This window comes from Phasianus colchicus, chromosome 5 (assembly GCF_987193195.1).
Source record: "Phasianus colchicus chromosome 5, bPhaCol1.hap1.1, whole genome shotgun sequence".
Taxonomy (NCBI): domain Eukaryota; kingdom Metazoa; phylum Chordata; class Aves; order Galliformes; family Phasianidae; genus Phasianus; species Phasianus colchicus.
In genome coordinates, this window is record NC_143440.1 from 44,080,139 (window position 1) to 44,103,139 (window position 23,001).

A 23,001-nucleotide genomic window follows, 5' to 3' on the forward strand; every position below is an offset into this window, starting at 1 on the left:
ACAGACAAGACCAGTTCAAAACATTCTTTTGGATATCTAGTGCCACTCTACAACCTCAGCAATCAACAATTAGCAAAATAAAGGAGAAAAGCTGTAGCCAGAACAACAGTGTTTGCTCCTTTGGCAGTGAAAACAGTCTTTTTATGGCACCAGAAAATAATGGATACATAAAGTAATTGATCAATTTAAGGACCACTAGCATCTTCAGGAAAACTCCTAAACACCTACTCTTCCCACTGCCCAAGAAGATGAACTGTAACAGAGCACTTACGCCTCATCCTTACAGATATGATGCTCCAATAGAAGTAGCGGGATTTTGGATTCTTTGCCCAAAAGAGCAGGAAACTAGGCATACTATAACAGAAGACTTCTTCACAGAGAGGGGAAAAAAGTAATGCATACCATAACAAGGATGAAAAACAATGAATCTTAATGAAGATAATGAGAGGAAGAGTAGGAACAGAATTACAATGAAGCCACAGGCTTAAGCTTCCTATCAGCACAAAAAAATTTACTATCAGTGTTTGCATTTTTCAAACCACTGCTATTTACTTAAAAAAAAATTTAATAATACATTTTCATCATTTGATTCTCCTTTCAGTTTCCTGGAGCCAGAGAAGACAGATGCTTCATTTTATTTTTATTTTAAATAAATGCACATCATGGCTATTTTTTGTTTTCAACTTTCATATCTTAACGGAGTGGCTCATTATTAGGGCCTCTAATTGTTTAAATGGTAACAATTTTTAAATGGCTTATCAGATTAAATGTGTTTTATACAGCAGATGATGAAGCAATATATCTCATGAAAAAACTCACGTTTGCCCATGAAGAGCAGCTGCATTAAATCAGCGTACAAGTAACATTAAGAAAAACTTACTTAAGGACTTATGTGACTGCATCACATAACTGCCTACAGTGATTTTTTCTTAAAAAAGAAAATAAAAGCCTTTGCAGTATCATTTATTTTGCATACATCAATGTTCTGCAGAAGAGAAGGGAAGAAAAAAGGTCAGTAGAGAAATAGTAGATTGTTCCACTGTTTTATGCATCAGTACAAGATCCCAGAAATTAATCTGAAATGGAAAAGACAACTATATAACACTCCCACTGCTATAAAGCTTTGCAGGAAAGCAGTACCTACAAAAACCTGAAAAATCAAGTACCCAGCATCTCTAGAAAATGTGTCAGCTAGCAACACTGACTTTCCTACTTTTCATGCTAACTCTGGCCTGAAAGGTACTTGGGACAGTTCCATTTCCTACTATTACAAGTATCACATCATAATTCTATCATGGAAAAACACAATGTTGCCATGTTACTCCTAGATTATTAATTTACTCATAATTAGGTTTTGAAAAATTTCTATATTAGTCTTGGTTTCTGTGACACCTATGTTAAACTAAATGCACATTTCAAACAGGTCTGGTTAAGAACACTGATACTTTTAACCAGAGTGACAAGAGTTGTCATCTGATGGCATTCTGAACTCAAGTAAAAAATGGAATTTTCTATTATACTCACTGATGCTCTATAACAAGTTTTCTCTCAACAAACTGCAGGAAGAGAAGGAAAACTTTTCAACAGTCTGAATAACTTGGTCTCCAACTTCATAACATGCAAAATTGAACTAACTAGTATACAACATGTTATAAACAAGTACTACATCTGAAGTACTAAGAATTAGTGCAGAATCTGCAAGTCCATTTTTAAAAATATTCCCCCTTCCCCAATACAAAAGTTACAGTTTAATTTAAATGTATGATTAATATCTGTTCGTAATTTACTATATTTCATCTCACTGGTAGAATTGATGCAGCTGTAATAGCTCTGAAAAGCTGTCTGGAAATGTCACATTATGAAGAGCTTTGGTTACCTGGGTCATTCCCACATAGGTGAACATCCATTAATAGCTTTAAAGCGTCTCTTCAGGGCTCTCCCCTATTTCTAGCCACCGCACTGTCCTTAAGATGAAGTTTGGATGCAAATAGTGCAAAATCACAAAATAATAAAAAGCTGTAATTAGATTCCTATCTAGCACGTCTGATGAGATCTCACTGATTCCAAATTTGGTTACGAAATCCGAGATGGCTTTTTGTACATGCACGTAAAATTCTGGCTGGTTAACTTCTTTTTTGTAGTTTCAAGTTAGAAAGAATCTTAACAATATTTCTGTGATGAAACATGGACCACTGACTGCCCAGAAGCCAGCTGATTGTCCATTACATAAGTCTATTTCAGCTTCCTGCTAAGACTGAATCAGAGCAGGGACTATAAAACTTAGATTTCTCACAAAGACTAAAGCAACTATAGTTTACTGGCATGAAAACAGTTAAGCTTCAGGAACTGACACTGAGTGCATGTTTGCTGTTGCCAAGAAAGGAATCCAGATCACTACACTGGGATCATGACAGCTACAGATTTGTATCTGTCAGAGAGAGCTGGTAATTGCTTTCACTTATTTACCCACATATGGACCTGCAAGAAATTATTAGGATACTTCCTGTTCAGAATGAGAGGAGGGTTGATTTTTCCAGGGCACTGACTCCTATCTATGTTTGGAAGGAAAGATTTCGTTTGTACATGTCCCATGGGTTGAACAAAAAAGACTCAAGTTGAAGTAGGAACAGCCATGTCTGAGAAATGTGACTGGGTCAGCCAAGTTTACGTAACATCATAATTAAAATCTAGAGCTACAATAAAAGTTAATGACCTGATCTTACATGTTTTTATGCAGAAGTCAGTAATCAAATTTAGTCTACCTTTGCAAAACATGATCACCAAGTTATGAAAACAAGAACTAGAAAAACAAGTCAGTTTAATGCTTGGGAAGCATACAACTTCAATCATAATAAAATGGGATCTGAGAATCAAGACATTATTGTAACAAAAAAAATAAAAGCTTCAGTTAGTTTCTGGATCACATTAATTTCTCTAACAACAGAACGCTGGAAGTCAGTAACACAGGGCTGCACATAAAGCTGTAAATTTAAAGCACTTTTTGTATGTAAATACAGGAACTGAAGCAAGCTTCAGGGTGAAAAGGTTTTACTAAAACCCATTCAAATCAACAAAAGTGCAGCCACAGCAAACGGGTATTGCACAGTTAAAAGTCTTAAGCTGCAATCAGGCTAGGATTTGAGCTCTCGAATAGACTGGTTCTTTCTAAACCACTTGATGTAGGTTAGCGAGAAAGACTACAGCATCAAATCCACAGCATCAGACCCATAACAGTACAGAGAGGTACAGCTTTGGCTGTGCTATTTATAAACAAGCAAAACAAAGACAAGTTGTGAATTAACCAGCATGAAAGATAAAAGGAGAACCCCCTACCCAATGACATCGACCACTTCGTGGAGCTCAGAGTCAATCAGCAAGACAAAGGAAATGGGCTCCCACAGTCTATCGCTGGCTATGATCCTCACCTGCTGCAGACCATTCTTATCCAGTGTGTACCTCAACAGCTTTAGGAGAAAAAAGAAGTAAAGAACAGAGAGAAGGAATACATGAAAAAATGTTTTTCAAATTGTCAAAAGTTTATACTGGGAAAGGCACCAGCTCCTTCAGGACTCTTTGAACATACTCAAGAAAAAAAAAAAACAATCATGATTCAATTCTTGTTCTTATAACTGGAACAAAAACCTTTTAGACCAAACAACATTTAATAATGCAATCATCAGGCACAAACTGCTTTCAAAAAAGGACATATTCTTCTTTTGTCATGCCAAATCCCAAACTACATAACAAAAACAAAGTGAAAAACACTTGGTGGTTGTTTTCTTACACACACAAAGCTGCAGATGAAGCTAAGGACAGACAAAACACATACGTTTTCATGCAAGATATTCTATTTGCAGATCAACTGCTTCAGTAATAGAGTGCTGAGGGTTAGGCTACAATAACCACAAACAGCAGAACAAGGACAACTGAGCATTAACAGTATAGGACTTGTGGAAGCAAAGCAAACATTGAAGGATTTGGCTTCACCTATTTTTTCATCTAATCAACTATTTCTGTTTAACAGTGGAGCAATACAAATGAAATCAGCTTTTCCTAAATACATCCAACAGAAGAAATGAGAAAAACCCCAGACGCATACATACCACATTACTCAGCTGCATCTTATTTCAAGTTTTATCACTTCAACTACTGTACACTTCAAGAGAAATGTTTCAGTCATATTCAAGGCCTTAACAAGTCTAAAGCTCACATGTGCGAGCAAAGCCGACAACAGTTTCTTGAAATTCAGAAGGTCCCTAAAAAGCATTTGCTATACTTGTAATTCAAGTAATATCAAATGCCTAACTATTTTCACACTGTGTGTATATTTCTACAATATATAAACTTCTCTAACAATGGACACTACCTACAAGAAAAATGATGCAAGATCATCTTCACAGATTACCATCTGAATAAGCTCATTCAGTCTGACGATGGCATGAAATACATTCTCCTGACCCAAAGCCTTGAGAACATTGTCTGAACTCAGTATTACATTTGCATTGTATTTTCCCATTACATCTTGTACTAGAATACAGCAACATTCTGTTTGCAGACTTACACACATCAAGGCTAAAGCATTTAGGGATTAGGGTCTGTTCCCAATGACAATAGATCACTGTAGCCCTGTCTTTAAGAAAGAAGCTACTGGCTGTCAATCTAGCCTTAGTCCCTGAGAAAGTCAGTAACAACAGTTTTTCTGAAAGCTATTTCTAAGCACAGGAAGGGCACAAAGATTACTGGGAACGGTAACATGGATTTACAAGGTGCAAATGACATCTGACAAACTCAATTGCTTTCTGTGAAAAGATGAGTACCTGTGTGGATGAGGTTTAATCAGTGGACATCATGCACCTTGCCTTTAGCAAGGTTTCCCACCAAACTGGACAGAAAAGCTCCAAGTGGGCAACGATTGCTAGTGATATCCCCATTGGCTAATATCAGGGCCAACACTATCAGATAAATTTAGAAACAAAAGAACTCAAGATTAACAGATGCAAAGAAAAAGTCCTGTGCTTTAGGTAGAATAATTCCCTGCAATGCTACAGGCTGGAAACCATTGGAAAATTTAGCTAGGTATAATAACTTAAAAGCGGAAAAAAAACAAAAAGGGGAAAAAAACAACAAGATAAAGAGTAAGAGAACATGAGCACGGTCAAATATGTAGAGTAAGTTTCCAAAAAGGTTGTGAAGATATTACAAGTTAACTATGCAAGCCTCCATGAGCTAACTGCATCTCCTGCACTTAAGGAGGTTCAACCAGATATCCTCCAAATGTGGCATTCAAACAGTTAGTCAATAAATACAGGAAACATTCCAGAAATTCTATAAAAAAAGACTATTCCATCAGTAAAATATATATTTCTAAATTGAGATGGTTAATGTTCCTGTTACATCTTGGGAACAATTATATAAAACCAAAACAAAGTTTCCAGCTTGTGTTTTGATCTACGAAATACACAAAATCCTTTTTAAAATAAATGATGAAAGAATACATGGTCCCCAAAACAGAAACAAACAAAAAAAAAAAATCACAAGATAAATCCTGAAGATATTGTTTTCTGTAACTATATATATTTTTTCCCCCAGCTTAGCATACTATTGGGGAAGTCAATTAATCTCTCGTCAGGAAAGTTTTCCACCATAGAAAAAGAAGATGGCAGGGAACTGAACTCATTCTTCTTACTGGATTAAGAAAGCCCTCCTTGATCATAAGGCTAAAGCTGCAACTATATTAAGTACAAAAATCAACAGAACAACTACTCTCTACATAAAAGCCATAGCTATTATAAAATAACTCATGTTACCTCATGTTTCATTCTTTCAAAGACTTACAATGATTTATTATTATTATTTATTTTTTTTAACTGGCAATAGGAGAGTGAAAAACACTGATATGGCAACAATAATTGCTGGCATTTCATCATTGTGTTAGAAAAGACTCCAGATGCATCAATTAAAAATAAAATGTGATTTGTTATTTCTAATAAACAAAAATTGGCCTAACTGTAGATTTCTTCCCAGTCACCCAACATATGATCACTGTCCGTTATTAATGGTTTACAAGTCAATGATAATAAATCGCTGAGAACTATGGAGAAACATTTTTACTTTGTCAGTTTCTAAAGAAGCATCAGAAATAATGTTATGTAATACATTCAAGTCTAATTGCATATTGGCAAATAAGCCCTTAAGAAAGAACTTGCTAAAGAGCGAGGTTTTATTGGATGTGGATTTTGTTTGTGGTGTTCAACAAAGAACAGGTGGTACAGAGTAATACGTAATAAAACTGGGAGAAGATTGGTATGAAGGTATACTACTACACAAACACAAAAAGACTATTCTATCAGTAAAATCTATATTTCTAAATTGAGATAGTTTATGTTCCTGTTATGTCTTGGGATCAATTATATAAAACCAAAACAAAAGTTTCCAGCTCATGTTTTGAACTATGTAATAAATAAAATCCTCTTTAAAATAAATCAATTAAAAATAAAATGTGATTTGTTATTTCTAATAAACAAAAATTGGCTTAACTGCAGATTTCTTCTTAGTCAGCCACTAGAACAACACAGGAAGACAGTAGCGCAGATAGTCTTGCAAACAAAACATAGAAGCATAACAACACAGTTTAAGGCTTGAGCTAACTAAACGTTATTTTTCCCTTTTCTTCTGAAGAAATTCCTATTTCAGTGGCAACTGCTGCAACTCACTGGCATGAAATAGTGAGAAGGACTATGTTTATTAAGATTGCTCCCTCAGTCAAAGGAATGGAAGAACATTGAATGGTAGCAACTTGGTAACCTTTGTTTTAATTAGCAAATACTAGGTCCTCTGCCTTTAAAAATCACAACCCAGCAGACTAAAGGGTAGGGGCAGGGGTAAACAGACAAAAATCCTACCATAGATCTGCAGTATGTATGCATCAGGTTACAAATAGTATTTTTGGCACAGGTAAAGTCACAGGGAAACAGTGCTATCAAAGAAGAAAACAAAAGGAAACAAGTGGATGCCAAAGCAATATTTCAAGTGCGTTCAAAATTTTTAAGTAAAATTTTAATCCCAAGTTTCCATATCATAATAGACCTTTAAGAAAAAGTCACAGAGAAGGTTATAGTTGGAAAGAGATTACAGAACAACATACAGAAAACAACTGCAAAGAAAATAATTTAGGACTATTTAAGAAAACAAACCAAATAGCTGGTTTTTGTAAGAAACTAGACAGATAGCTAAGAGACAATGTTACAGTGTTCTAGAATCTTTATGAACTTGAGCTGAAGGACAGATGTGCAACTACTGTTATCTTTTTCTAGGTCAGCAAGAACTCCAATAGCTAGTTGTCTTAAGGTCAGCACTGTTTAAGAAACATGGTGTTCTCACTCTGCTGTCTGTCTATTAAGCTGAATGCCTTAACAGATAACACCACTACTCTATATATACATCCATCTCTTCACTCTGATCAGTGGGGGTAGAGAAGCTGGAACAAAAACATTTTCATCTTAAAGAACAAATAGAATTTGTCCACAGTTCTAAAGGATGCCAACAAAGCAAAAGCCACACACACCAAAATCACAATTTAAACTCTGATTTCACAAAGTTCTTAAAGAAATAATGAAATAAGAACTGCACAAATTCACCAGACTGATTTTGCAAGTTCTGTTAGCATCAAAATCATAACTAAAACATTTCCTAATTCACTGTGAACTTGCTGAGGTGCAAGTCTTGCCTGTTCTAAGTTAAGTTAAAAAGAAAAAGAACCATGCAAAAATTAGTTGTGCAACACCAGTATTACAACTGATATTTCTCAGGAAGCTACTTCCAGGTGATCAATGTTTATAAGCTCAATGCATAAGAAAGCAGTTTCTTTACAGAATGCCTGCCCAACTGACTTGCTATAAACATTGTATTATAGATCAGTTTTAAAAAAAATTACAAGACTATCACACACCCTTACATATAAATGAGGACAAACAGCACACCAGGGACCACAAGCATGTTCTTAATCATAATAAGGCTAATAGCATAAGTAATAAATACACAATTGAACCATTTATGTGTTGCAGACTTAATTTCCATTGTGAATAAGCTATAGCTTTAAATACATTAATTGTTTTCAGAATCAGTGATGAGCAAGAATGCAAAAACAAGAGAAACCAGTTAGCAAAAAGCAAGGTAAAGAAACAAGGTGTATTAGGGAGCAAACATGCAGACAAAAAATCAAGTTGCCTTTTGCCACTTAACTGCAACAATAGGCACTCTTATCTGCTGAAATTGAGATAGTTTGTATCAGTTTTAAAACTAACTTTGGATGTTACCAGATCAAAGCAACAACTAATCTTCTAGCTTCCAGATACAACCAGAAAGGTCACAAGCAATGGATGTACAGTAGGGTTGCAAGAGTACAGTCAAGTGAAAGTTCAAGATCATCTGAAATTAGAACCAATTCCAGATCAAGAATTCCATCCTAAAACTTTTCTGACTTTGAAGGTGCACATGCAGATTAGCTAGTACTAGTGTATGACAGGAGACTTCTAAGGTAAGAAGCTTAAAACCTAGCTCCTAACTCAATACTTGAGATAAGTGATGGAAGAGTTATAAGATCACCTTACACATGCACAAAATTGAAAGCTGAGAGGAAAACAGGAAATAGTAGTCATTTACCACTGTACATGATGATTTAAAAACCAAGTGAATAAGAATTATGACCACATGACTATTCAAAAATGGAGGTGAAGACTTATTTATATAAATGAAGTGATATATAATATGTAATATTCCTCCCTTCTCCCACACTTACCCAACTACCTGAACAGCATCATTAAGATATGGATCAACTACCATCTCCTTTGAAACGTTCCAATCTCCATCCGCAGCGATGATGCCAATGTTGCTTAGACCCAGTTTGTCTAAAGACTGCCGAAGTACCTTAGTAACAGATAACAACACTTAAAGTACAGCCTTTCATTAATCATGCAGCATGAAAATTTAAGACTGAAAACAATTTTAGAACTGTAGGAGCAGACTGCAGAAGCATTTCTTCAGAGCTAGGCAGATAAGTGAAATCTTCTCAAAGATGAATCATAATGACAAATACTGATAAGTATTTTTAACACTGATGTGTTCTCTCCAATATTCAGAAGGCCACATCAAAAAAGACTGGTATTATAAACAAGTCTTAATCTAAACATTAATTTAAGAAAAATTAAAACAAGGTTCAGCAGCTTCCACCTGCAAGAGCATCTGGGAAGATACATCAGTCCACAGACTAAAAATCCTTCTTCCAAACTTAGATACAGAGAGATGATACAATAGGTACTGTATACAAGCATAGAAGGAAGACTCTTCAAGTCATTTGAACACCAGCAGGCATGCATCCTCAAATAATTTCTTGTAACACTCTTCTAGAAATGTGAAGAAGAACAGAGAGCTTTTCTGTCTTGGTATGTAGTCATGATAAGGACCCAAGGCAATGAGTTGGTGACAAACTGAACTTAGAACTAATGGATACTAAACTTATTAACAATGTTTCAGAAAGAAAAGGAGTAATGGAGTTCTGTTCAACTGCTTTAAGCCTTTGAAGCACAAAGCTTACAAAAAAAAAATCATGATGGTAGAAACACTACAGTGAGGTCCCTGTAGCTTAAAACTTTCATCATGAAAAGTTTAATCATCTCTGTCAAATGCTGTTTTTTTGAAAAGCATCTTTTCCACTAATCAAAAAATATGACACTACATATTGTATTTTAAAAACCATGACATTGGTACAGCTTTTATTCATAATGGCAAAAGCCACAGCAAGGCTAGATCTTGTATCAGAAATAGCATTTCTAGCAGAAGCAGGGAAGTGATAATCCCTCTGTACTCAGCCCTGGTGAGGCCACACTTTGAGTATTGGTGTTCAGTTTTGGGCCCCTCACAACAACAAAGACATCAAGGCCCTGGAGCACATTCAGAGAAGGGCAACGAAGCTGGTGAAGGGTCTGGAGCACAAGCCTTACGAGAAGCTGAGGGAGCTGGGATTGTTTAGTCTGGAGGAGAGGAGGCTCAAGGTTGACCTTATTGCTCTCTACAACTACCTGAAGGGAGGTTGTGATCAGCCTCTTCTCCCATGTAACTAGCAATAGGACTAGAGGGAACAGCCTCAAGTTGTGCCACAAGAAATCCAGGTTAGAATTAGGAAAAACTTCTCTGAAAGAGCGGTCATGTGCTGGAACAGGCTGCCCAGGGAGATGGTGGAGTTACTGTGGACTGTTGGACAGGGTGATCTTAGCGGTCTTTTACATCCTTGGTGACTCTATTATAGTTTATGATTCTGTTATAGCTAACCTTCAGTGCATTAAGTCAAAATTCTTCTCCAAGCAGAAGAGATCAGAGGCAAACATACTAAACATTTCAGAACTATGAAGACAACTCTATGTTATTTTGTCAGTCTAAAACAATGCAAAATGTTAGATCTCAAGGTCTAACCACAAGATTTGTCAGATACCTTCTTTTACATTTGGCTGCAGACTTCCCATTTCTAGCCCCAGACAGTTGTAAGATACTAAGCACCTGACTGGAACAGAAGTGTTGCCAGGTCAATTATAACAACACCTTGAAAGTCTATGCATGTGCTTTACTTCATAGAAGAAGATTGGAGAAGATGCACAGGCAGACAAAACCACATTTCTGAAAATAAAGGAGTTGTGCATAATAAATAAAATCTAAAGGAACTGAGACTTCTAAAGATGTTTCTCACAATGTTTCCTAGCTGATGCCTAAAATTAAAGTTATAATGTACAAGTAGAAAAACTACTAGTAAATTAACAGTGATGAATCCACTTGGGGTGAGGAGCAGCAAAAGACTGGACCTCAAAGATTTCTGAACTAGGATTCAGAAAGTACTGCCACAGAAATTGTAATTTTAATTAGACACTTACTGAAAAAGTACATTCCTTAAGTTCATGCAAGATCCATAGCAAGGAAGAATTTGACTAACTGAAACAGTACCACGAAATAAATAATTTACTTATTCATAAATGATTTTGATTTAATACTATTAACTGCACTAATAAGTATGTCTGTGTTGTATGCTATATAAAGTATGCAGAAAGTCTGCTGAAATGATTCTGAGGATCATGGAGGTTCACTAAAGAAAGTGTCAGCTTACTGCAAGGGAAAAGATCAATTGTTAGTTGTTTCTGAACAGCATATTTCTAGAATCATTTGGATTCTTTTTAGCTGTTCTTCAGAAGAGATAACGGATAAGACAAAACATGATCTAAGTGGTCTTTGAAAGAGGAAGGACATGATTAGATCTCTGGAGTAACTAGAATTAGGAGAAAAGAAAACCCAGTGGACATCCAGCAAAGCTTACATTAGACATATAGAGAACTGCCTAATCATGGAGGTAGTTCAGCAGAAGAGAACAACTAGAAATACTGCAGAACATCCATATGAAAAGACAGGTACTGAGGACATCCCATAGATAACCCAAAACGCACACTCCATAACAACATATGCAGAATGGTGTCGTTCCAGCCACTCCATGCCCCCAGTATGCACTTTTATATGAAGATACACTAACCCTAAAATTTAAGGAGTACACTGATGGTATTTTAAAAATTGAAAGAATAGGATCTTATTGAATAAGAATTTAAAAGCAACACAGTCATCACTTCTGTTTCATTTTTCTTCTACTTTGTAAGAAATATAATTGGATTCTCAGTGGATGAAGCAACTAAAACAAATTCTTAAAGTAAAACACTTAGCAAGATAACCAAGAACTCAAACATACGTATGTCATAACAAAGAAAGTTTGCTGTACAGATGTACACTTTGGTAAACACATCTGTTCTAAAATGACTGACTGCAAATGGAATCGTGTTAGATAAAGAAGAGATGCCACAGGACACTGCAATGTGCAAGAGAATGAATGCTAAAACAGATGTTAAATAAAGACATACAGTAGAGGAAGGCTGACACATTTCAGTAAATATTTTGGTGATTTCAAGATCAAACTTTAAAAATTTAACTCCAGAAACCAAAAGCTGTTCCAATTCAGTGGTATTTAAAAAGCTAACAAACAGAATGCCACACCTCCACTTAATAGTTTGTTCTTCACATTCATTCTCTGCACATCAGGAAGCCAAGGCAAATAGATTAGAAAGCCTCCAAGTAACATTGCAGAGAACTGAGCAAAAGAGAACCAATTTCTTATGTGATGATTTAGGAATCAATGATTTAGTGAAATATGAGTATTTTATTTATGGTAAGATCTGCCTTCTCTTTGATGATTCCTTTTACAAAAGAACATTATCATCTAGTCTATGAATAAATCTAAATCGCAGTACAAAAACCATGTCACTCTATTTTATATTGCCTTATTCCCTATAATTAGAATTATCCTTTAGGAAACTATTACTACTTCAGATTTCTCCATTAGCCCATACCTGACTAGTGGATGACTTTTGTAGTAGCCTACGTGATAATCTAGAAAAATCACTTTAATGAAATTAGCTGTGTAATGAAGCACAGATAATGTGGAATTTGGTCTAAGTTGTGATAAGACATGTAAACTAAACTGCTGCGATAGAGTGACCATGTAAGTCAGCTTAAAATACACAGTTGATTAACATATCTGTTAATAAGAAACACAAAACTGGATAAGGTGTTTCTCTTTCTCTGTTATCATGTACAGTGCCAACAGTTTTCTGCTTCCTGATATCCCTCACCCAAAGCAGTTCATATGAACTGTAAAGAAGCTTGCATACTAGGAAGGAAATGTAGTGTTTCATAGGAGAGTACTCTCACTTTTCAGGAGCAGGCAGAATTTTGTATATGTCAGCCTCATTAAAGACATTTAACTCATGCCTAACTTTTTTTCCTTGCTAATGAAATGTTATGTCTCAATGTTGTACACAACTTTCTGTATTATTCTACTAAAACTAACCACTGAATGAAATAAGTACAGAAGTTGCCAGGAGAAGTGACACAACTGACCTTATGCAGTACATACAAATTAAAAGAACTTATCTAATAGCCGCTAAGTGACAAATTTTAAACAGAAGGGATCTAATATCTGCTGAGTCCTACATAAAAAAAAAAGAACAGCAGTTTCCTTCATATTCAGCTTAACTCTTTGTTTTAAGAACAGGTAATGTAATTGCTTCTTAGTCTCAAAGCAGCAACAAGGAAATGAATATAGCAGAACTTATACTGAAGTGGAATCTTAAGTATAACACAACTCAAACAAAAGTGAGCTTTCAAAGAAGGAAGCAGTGATAGCTTACTGCTACCTCATTTGAAATACTGTCACTCTCCAACTCATTTAGAACAAAGTATCAACTTTCACATACTTAAAATACAGAGCTTTTACTTTATGGAAAAGGCAAATCAGAAAGTGTCATAAGAACCTGGACTTGTATATCAATAATTTAAGTGTATTATATCTACTGGAACTTCACAATTTTAAGTACTTGTAGATCTTAGACTTAAAAAAGAAGCTATTTTTCATCTGGCAAGAAGATGAATTTGAATGGAAGCCTCAGTTGAATCATACAAATGTCCTGCATATTTAGCACACACTGATCTATAACGTTCAAAATAAAATTTTCAAATTAAAAAAAATTCTAAAGATCTGACTCTACCAAATATATTTTATGCCTGCAACCACCACAAGAAAGAGTTCAGTCAGCAGTCATGGGATTAAGGTCTCTATTCGAGGGGAAGTCAGACAAGTAAATCGCGTATAAATGATAACAAAGAAACTTCAGAAGTACATTTCACTTTTGAGAAAAATATACATACCTTGATATATTTGCTGTTAAATGCCCTTTCATTCCATATCTATAAAGCAAAAAGTAAAAAGCATTTTAGAGAAGTCAGGATGCATTGATACATAAGGCAATCCCATATACACTTATATAAATCTTTCACAACCGTTTCTAAACTGTATGGTTTTAGTTTGCTAAAGGAAATTGCTCTGATTAGTTTTATCAGCCCTCCACAAGAGACATTTACATAAAAATTCAAGCCATATGCTTATTTATCTAATAAGGCCTATTGTCTGTAATCTTGCCAAAAAGAACACTAATGCTGTGGTAGCTCTACAATGGTTAGCCTTGTTCCACATTACATATAATTAACAATGGGTCTACAGTTTGGTAGAAATCATGGAGAAAAACACTGTAACTTCAAGACATGGTCATAGAGAACATCAAGTAACAGTACAGATACCAGACATTATTTAAATACTTAATAAGTAGAACTTACCTTCCACTCTGAAAGCAGAGCAAGACAAGAACTAAAAAGTTGTGTCGTGCACATATCTTCCTCCCCACAAGTTGTTACCCAGAGTGCAAGACTGACACTTTCTAATATAGTCAGCAACACAGAGACATGCCAAAAAGAGCTACATACCTTCTCACATTACAGTAAAAAAGCCAGACTTTCCTAGTGGGACAGGAACCATAACTTCAGAAGCTCAACTCAGGATGACTGAGTTGACTGTCAGCTTTTCTGCAGTTAAACTATTTTGCACCAAAACACTTAGAAGCCCAAAAATGAGTATTTCAGTAAGTCTAAGACTTATTTTAGACAAATTATCAATTTTCTTAAGCACCAGGAAAGAAGAAAAGGTTGAATACTAGTCAAATAATGAATTTGAAAAGCGTTTTTCTCTCTCATCTCTAAATAACATTTTTCTCAGATATTCCCTCACTACTTCCATATAACGCCTTATAACACAATACAGCAGTTATACTGTAACATATGCACCTTAACTACTTTATAATGCAGTAAAAAAATCGAAGAGGACAAAAAATTGTAGAGGACTGCCCTTCAGCAAAATAATAACTATATTTTATGCCAAGAACTCACATCAGCCGAGTTTTGCAAACTTTAAGTCTTAACTAACATTTTTCGTTAGCTGGTTACCTCTAAAACCCAAGGAGAACAAGTGAGGCAGGAAATTACACACTCAAGTTTCAAAATCCTTAAGTTTTCTGGTAACTTTGTTCTAGAATTGGGAAGTCAGGAGTCTAGCCACTTTACACCGTTTCCGTATTAATGGCCAGTACTGTGGAAAGGCAGGAGTTATGCTAGGTAACAGTCTCATTTCAACAGAAAGTTATAACCACAATTACAGTTTTTCATCTCTCCCTTCCCAGTATTCAAAGAAACAAGAAAAAAAACCTTAAAAATGAAGACAGATAAAATATATTTTACTGACCCCAATATAATCAATATCCAGATCATGATACCGTTTAGCTCCTAATATCCAAGAAATAATATAGTAAACAGTGACATGTGGATAATCATAGGGCCAGTTTTCACCCTTCCCTATCCATGACGGAAATGTCCAGGGTAATCCTGGAAAGAGAGAAGAAAAGCAAATAAATAATTACTAAAGTGGGTGGTCTGCATTATTTGGTACAGCTTAAAAGCATGCTGCACTTTAATTTTCCTAAACTGAAGGAACAGATAGCACTTCTGATTCACATAGTTCCAGCAAAGACAATAAAACATCGCTTATTTTACCATAGAATATGCTGTAATATAAACTGAGACCAAATATCTGTGGCTTTTATTTTATAAGTCAGAAACCCATCATTATTAGAGAGCTACTAACTACATATAATCTTTCTACTGAGTAAACTCTAACAGGTTAAAAATAAGAAAAACTTTTGCAAAAACATTTTACAGCATTATAGACAAAGGATCAATATTAAATGCAAAAATCTCCTGAGTATGACTGCCAGAGCAAACGATGATTTACTCATTGCAAAGGAAGAAAGATTAGGACTATGAAAAAGCATTTCTCAGTTTATTGGCTCTTACAGTAAATAAGAACAAGTTATTCACCTAAGTAGATTCTCTTGCATTTTTAGCTAATTCAGTATAAGACACCAGATCTCATTAATTAAATGGCATACTCTCCTCCCTTTGTTGAGGGCTTGATTTGAGGGAAGAAGAAGGTATTAACAATCACTATTAGTCACAGATGTTAAGCTTGCTGTTTGTCATAGTGCTTGTCTAAAAGAATTTGACCAGCAAAACCTGTAGCAAGTCACATCTTGTGAATGGGTAGGAAAAACCTGCTTCCTGGATGAAGGGTAAGAGACTCATAAGTAGGTGGAGTAAAACAGCAAAATTGCCATCTCTATGAAATTTCACAGGTACTCAGAGTAACCTTTTTTCCACTACTCTTTTAGGATAAAGAAAATATACATTTGTATTTCATTTGAAAAGAGCTTTTAAATATTGCTGACTGAAATTTTAAGCAATAACAAATCACAAAAATCAAAGGACTTCTGTTGTTGAAACTGGAATAGTACATTAGACTACAGAGAAAGGAAGTCTGTCTGATGATACAGAGACTGGACTATGCTCACAAAGCAGAAAATGAATATGGGGGATAAATTATATAACCAGAATTGTCACAGTGGAAGAATAAACATTAGTGACAACCTTTCAGGTTCCTGGAAATAAAACTGTCAAAATACTGCAACAGTTACTTCTAAGTATTTTTACAACTTTCAGGCTTGGACATTTGTTACAAGTTTTCATTTGGAAAGAATTTCTCATGCATCACCTATTCCTAATAAACATTAGGAAATATAAGTCTGATTGCCACTTGATTTTAAGAGCACTGTGGATAATCAAACTACTAAAAAAAGAAAAAGTTGCAAACCACACTTTTTTCCTTGTCTATGCTGTGCTGTACATGGAAAATTACTACTCAGAAAAAAATAGATTGAGACTTAACTACACAATCAAGTGATGCAGTGCATTTATTTTTAATTATGAGGTTTCTCTGCCCTGGAGACCGCAGAAGTCTGTCTTGCTATTATAGAGGTACCTGATTATTACTATAATAGCTCTGCAACCATTGCCACTACCACATACAGAATGGAAACAATTGTACTGTACACTTCATGAAAGCACTATCGATAGCATAGGGCACTTGTATTCAACACCAAGGTCAATTTCATTGTCTCAAAAAGGTAAGACAGGAAGGCAAATATCTCAAGATGTCAGGTCCAACAGCTAATCTTTAAGTTTGTCAGGGAATATTGAAGGCCTGGCACATGGAAGAGCCCAGCATTTAGCTCAGGACTAGTTCAGCGTTACAGTTTCACTAAAACATTTGCTCCAAACAGCAGTGAGAGTTAAGTGCTGATATTTGTGCTTTTGCCTCAGAATTGAGCTCTATTACCATTAGTAAGAAAGAATATTTAGTTTCAGGAAGTAAATACATGCCACCTGGCATCTCATTATAAAATCAAATTATTTATAACCAGATTCACTTTTGAAACACTTTTTGGAGACAGAGTGAAAAAAAAGTCATCCTCTCTTTCATGTGAAATACATCCTGTAAAGTATTTCATCAAAATCCAGGATTCTGTATTTGTATTGTCACATACACTGAGAGATTGGTGAGGTACTAGAGCAGGTTGCCCAGACAGGTTATGGACGTCTTGTCCCTGGAGGTGTTCAAGGCCAGGTTGGATGGAGCCCTGGGCAATCTGATCTAGTACTTGATCTAGTGGTTAGCAACCGCACCTGTCACAAGGGGATAGGAAGTTGATGATCCCTGAGGTTCTTTCCAGCCCAAATCATTCTGTGATACATAACCCACAATCAAAACAGGAAAACAATAAAGTTATCTTACAACTCAAATATATACACACACACACACACACACACACAGTAGAGCAGAAGACAGGAAGCACTCTCACGGGGAAGAAAGGTGATGTACTCACGATAAGGACACATGATTGAACTTGGGGCATAAAAGACTTACAGATTCATGCTTCCTTTAAATTTAATTTATTCCTCCGAATTTTTTATTTTATTGGTTATTCAGAAATTCAGCCCTCATGATAAATGATTTATATTCATCACTGCTATTAAGTTTAAGTGCTACTGTCACTTGATGCAAGCAAATCATTAGTGACCACCCAGAATGTTACACTACTATAGAAAAGCAAAAATAATCTGTTTATGAGAAGCATCAATGCAAGCACACCAAATACTAGAGATTCTATATCTTGTCTAGATCAATAACAACAAAAAAGTCTATTAAAATAACTAAGGCTAAGATACATTAGTTAGAGAACATATATATAAAAATCCTAAGGCTTGGAATAATTTACCAATCAGTTTAATTTGGGGGTTCCTCTTTTTAGCCTCTTTCATCAGCCACCATTCATAACCTCGGAAGTAGTTCTCATCATTTTCATAGTGCATATGGGAGGGCTCTGTGCCATCTAGGAAGGAAATAAACAGTTCACAATTATCGTCTGTGTCATAAGCTGTTACACATTATAAAGTTTTCTGCATTGCTCACTGCCACAATACACAGTCAAGCACATAGCTCCAATACGGTTCACACATTCTTTGCTCTACTCTTCAAAGCAAAATGAGTAGTGGAAGGGAACATGCAAAACTGGCTACCCTTCATTCTTAGAATGTTAACTTAGCATAAATGTTTGGTTTTTTGGAGGAAGGACATTTTTGTGGTTTTTTTTTTTAAGGGACTATGCACTTCTTTTTTTGCAACAGAATATGATCAGCTATCAGGCATTTCCTGTTCCCAGATATGATAATGCTAAAATATGCATTTATGATTACCTTGGTCTCAACAACCACCAGGAAATTTAGAGCATTAGGATCATAAGGAGAAAAAAAAAATGATCAACAGTGATTGAGCTCCAGTGAAATGTAGCAGCTCAATAAACTAAAAATGAAAACTATTTCTGATCTTTGCATTTTCATGTTTTTAAACCCTACACAAGTTTCATGGGGCTTGTATTACAGAAACAGTATTTGAGAAATGCTCTGCAGAGAACTCATTTTCTCTAGAATGCAAACTACTTACCATATTATAGATTTCTATATTGAAGAGCAGGGGGAAGAGAACGCTATCTCTAAGACACAAGTATAAATTACTTTTACAAGTCTGCAGACACCACTTCTGATATTTTTGTGTAACTTCAGTAAAACTGCATCTCCATATCTCAACTGAAGAGAAACATGCAGGACACATTACTTACAGCATCACTGCAATGATAAGTTAAACCCTGCATAATCTATACCTGTTGATTGTCCATCACCACCAATCTCTACTTTGAGGATGTGTAAAGCAGCACCAAAATTTGGCTGAAAAAAAAAAAAAAAAGAAATCAGACTAATGACATGATAATCTTTGTGAGGAACATTAAAGTATTTTTAATGTTATTGTAAGCCAAGCTTAGTGCTTTCTTTCAAAATAATCAAACTATTAAACCTACTACCCTCATAAATTTCTTTGATATAAAGAGCTTATATACATGTCAGAAATAACTTTTTCTGTAACTAGCAGGTTACCAGAGAAGAAAAATTGCCATACTGAGAAACAAATAGCCACTTGGTCCACTATCTCATTTCCCTTGCAGTTGACTGGCAGACAAGACACAGAATTAAGTATACACAGTTCATCCAACTCCTACTATGTTCTTTCTGCAATTGGTGGTTTTAGAGTTACTCAAACCAGAATTTACAACTAATCATTATTTTAATAAGCACTAATGGAGCTGGCCTTTTCCATGAATTACCCTAGTATAAGTTTTAAGATTTAGTAATGAACTTATTAAAAAAAAAAAAAGAGCTAAGCCCACACCTACATAGACAATAGTTTGCTTAGCCTACAAGATATTTTTTTTTTAAACTGTCTTTTTTAAAGAAGAAGCAAGTATTCCTCAGCTCACATCTCTCCTTGTGCCATCTATTGTTTTAAACTTCTACACATACCCTTTTTCATCTTTACCATACAAACTGACCAACATTAAATACAAGAAGAAAATTGAGGCACAGCCTCCTTCCACATCTCATAGCAGTTTTAAATTTTGGTGAAAGAAAACACTAAAAAATTTTCAAGTATCATGCTCTCACAACTGGACTTCCTTTTTTTTCATATTTCTACTGACTCCTTCAGAAAATGCATACTTGCAACATACAATTTAGGTCTTCCAAAGAACATGGATTTGCTCCCCAGTTATACATTATTCTTTCTTATACCCTTCACCCAATTTTAAGCTACACAGTAAATTATTCTCCTCCAGCCATTTGGATTACAGTACTTGAAAGTGACATGACATTCTCCTTCAGCAGAGTAATTTACAGTGCCAAAAGCAAAACAAGTTATTACTGTCCAGTGCAATAGCCTTACCATATTAAGTTGAGTAACACTGTCCAGTGCAATAGCCTTACCATATTAAGTTGAGTAACTCCACAGGTTATACTTGCTACTTAAAGCAGCTTACAAAACAGTAACATTAATATTCCTTCTGCAGTAACTACACTTATTATACTAGTCTGGAATAGATATTCTACTTAAGTGATGCAGCCAGATTCACAAAACTGATTAGACTACAGATAGCTTATCAAAACTGTTCGACCCACTTCCTACAATCATAAAACAGCAAAGCCCTCATTAACCCAAAATGTATGATGAAAATACATTGAAAACAGGAATAAGAGAAATCCTAATTTGAAGAAATAAGCTACCAAAAAAAAACCAAACACGCTGACTGTCAAGAACAGCAACATAAAATGTAAAGTTCTGATAAAAACCCTTTTAGTACAGCCAGCAGCTATCAGCTATACATTAGCATCTGTCATACTCTTCATAGAAGACTCCTTCCTTTGGTTTTAGAGTCTGCACACTTGACAACACTTGCTGGTTTCATTCTCTCAGAAAAAGGAGCTTCCCAGAATTTCATAGAGGGATCAAAACTCTTAGATTCAAAGAATTACTCAGGTTGCAAAAGACCTTAAAGTGTCCAACCACAACCTAACCAAACTATCCTAACAACCCTCCACTAAATCATGTCCCTGAGCATGTCCTCTTGTGAAGAGCTAGGAAGTTTATTCTTTATGTGAGAGGAATAAAAAAAGGTTAAAATATTTATCCCACAAGAATGCATAAAAGCTTATATAATAATAAAAATAAAATCAATAAGACTGAAAAAAAGTGTTTAATGCATATAAGTGTTGTATTCACAGTTACTACACTTAAAAAAAAAAAAAAAGAAGTGAGCTCTTCATAGAATATACTTGGATGAGTAGTTTACTACACAAGGAATTGGTGTACAAACCAGGGTTTGCCCTAATAGGTTTAAGCTCTCTTTGGGCCCAACCATTCCACTCTTTTAGCTACAAAGCCATCTATAATTCATAGGTAGTAACTATTCATCTACAGCGCCCAACTATCAAGTTGAAAAAACAGCTTTAAGCAGATTTACAAGATAGAGCTTGCCTAACCTTAAGAATGCCTGAATATACTACAGGCATCCAACAGGTGACAGTAAGAAGCCCTGCATGAAATCAGATGTTGGAGCAGCAGTGACACAGCCCTTACCTTGAACAGATAATCTAAGATCTGGGAGCGATACGGTTCTTGGTAATTCACAAGGAGTCTGGATGTGGCCTGAAACAGAAAACAAAATTACAAATACCTTAACAGCCAAACATCCAAGTGCATCCCCTTCTTTGGTCTAGGCAGTTAATAATCCTACACAGCTAATAATCCTAGAAAATTAAATACAGCATAAAGAACTTGCTAAACACAAAGTTCTTCCTAACCCTCCACTTGCACAGTTCTGCTTTTGCAGGTTGGAGGGGCCCTGCTCACCCGTGACACACAGCAAAGGGAGCCCAGAGGGCAGGGATACAGGGAGATCCCACAGAGCCGCAAGCACGCAGCACTGCGTCCCAGCACCGCTCTCCCGCACTCTCCTCTCCCTGCCTCGGCTCACCCAGGCCGTCCTCAGAGCCTTCCCAGCCCCACGTTCCCCCTGCAGCCCCTCAGCCCACCGATACCCCCAGGAATCCCCTAGCAGGTTTCCCCACCCCAGTTGCCGCAGCCCTGAGGAAGCGATGTCAGCCCAGTCCCGAGGAGCCCCGCGCACACCATCCCCGCTCACCCCACCGCCGCTGATCGCCCCGATCCCGTCGAACTCCCTGCCCAGCCCGCCGGCATCATCCAGCACGTAGGCAGCACCGATCCCGGGGGGCCCCAAGCCCCAGCCGGAGCCGAGCAGGAGCCAAGCACAGAGCAGAGCCGCAGGACAGAGAGAACGCCTGACAACCTCCATCCCGACGGTTCCGTACTGCTCTGCCACCGGCCCCACCCCATCCCTTCACAACCCGCATCTGCTCCCGCCCCGCCCCACTCCGCCTCGTGACCGCGCAACCTGGCAATCACCTGAGGAGGGCGGGGCATGAGCGCTCCTCGCCGCCATTTTGCTACAGGGAATGGCGTCTCAGCCCTTACTGCGCAGCCGCAGAATGAAGCTGGTGACTGCCATTTTGAGAGAGGGCACGAGAAGCCCCAACACATGGGGTGGCGTACTGCTGTGCTGGAGGAAGGTGCTGAACAGTGGGTGAAGCCAGTGAGGAGCCATGATGGGTGTGGGAATGCTGCCGCGTGCTTCAGGATGCGTAGTGAGGCAGCGTGTTTGCGTCACAGGTGGATGGAGCTTGTCTGTGAAAACAGCGCTCTGTGCAGCATGGGCGCTGTTCACAATATTTATGCCAAAGTGATTTTCATCAACTGCAAAATTGCTTCTTCTTACAGGATCTGCATCCTCCAACAGTGTCCCTGGAAGGGGAGTGGCGTTTCTCAGTACATCTCTCATTTCCAGGCCCTCACCAGTAACTGTGGCCAAATCCCTTGTGCTGTAGGCGTGATCGGTACAGCACGGTGAAAGACCTTCGATCTTCTGTACGAGGAGCGGCGGTGTGGCTGGGAGCGGCTCTGGGGTGCAGGGCACCCAGGGAGAGGCTGTACTCTGAGGACTGCTGGCCGGCCTCAGGGCTGTCATAGAATGCCTTGAGTAGTAAGGGACCTTAAAGGTTAGTGAGCTCCAGCCCCTCGCCGTGGGACACTGGTGATCAGTCTGATTATACAGTATAAAAATCCTTGAAGCAGAGCTTTCTGACTGTTGACATTGGTGTTCTGCAGAGCTCGTGTTCCGC

General features: G+C 36.9%; 1 protein-coding gene across 3 annotated transcripts in view; it reads right to left on the reverse strand.

Moving 5' to 3' along the window:
* The window catches only part of GALC (galactosylceramidase), a 40,084-nt gene extending 17,721 nt beyond the window's left edge, over positions 1 to 22,363 (reverse strand). The window contains exons 1-7 of one of the 3 annotated variants that reach the window (XM_031593129.2): positions 22,229 to 22,363; positions 21,383 to 21,451; positions 19,080 to 19,143; positions 18,138 to 18,251; positions 15,212 to 15,351; positions 13,789 to 13,827; positions 3,334 to 3,464 (exon numbers count right to left, since the gene is read on the reverse strand). In XM_031593129.2, the coding sequence (XP_031448989.2) occupies positions 3,334 to 3,464; positions 13,789 to 13,827; positions 15,212 to 15,351; positions 18,138 to 18,251; positions 19,080 to 19,143; positions 21,383 to 21,451; positions 22,229 to 22,363 (692 nt within the window). Of the gene's footprint in view, positions 1 to 3,333; positions 3,465 to 8,797; positions 8,926 to 13,788; positions 13,828 to 15,211; positions 15,352 to 18,137; positions 18,252 to 19,079; positions 19,144 to 21,382; positions 21,452 to 21,947; positions 22,189 to 22,228 lie in introns of those variants that run through there. The other 2 variants (XM_031593127.2, XM_031593128.2) reach the window with 2 other exon arrangements.
* Positions 22,364 to 23,001: the final 638 nt, after the last annotated feature.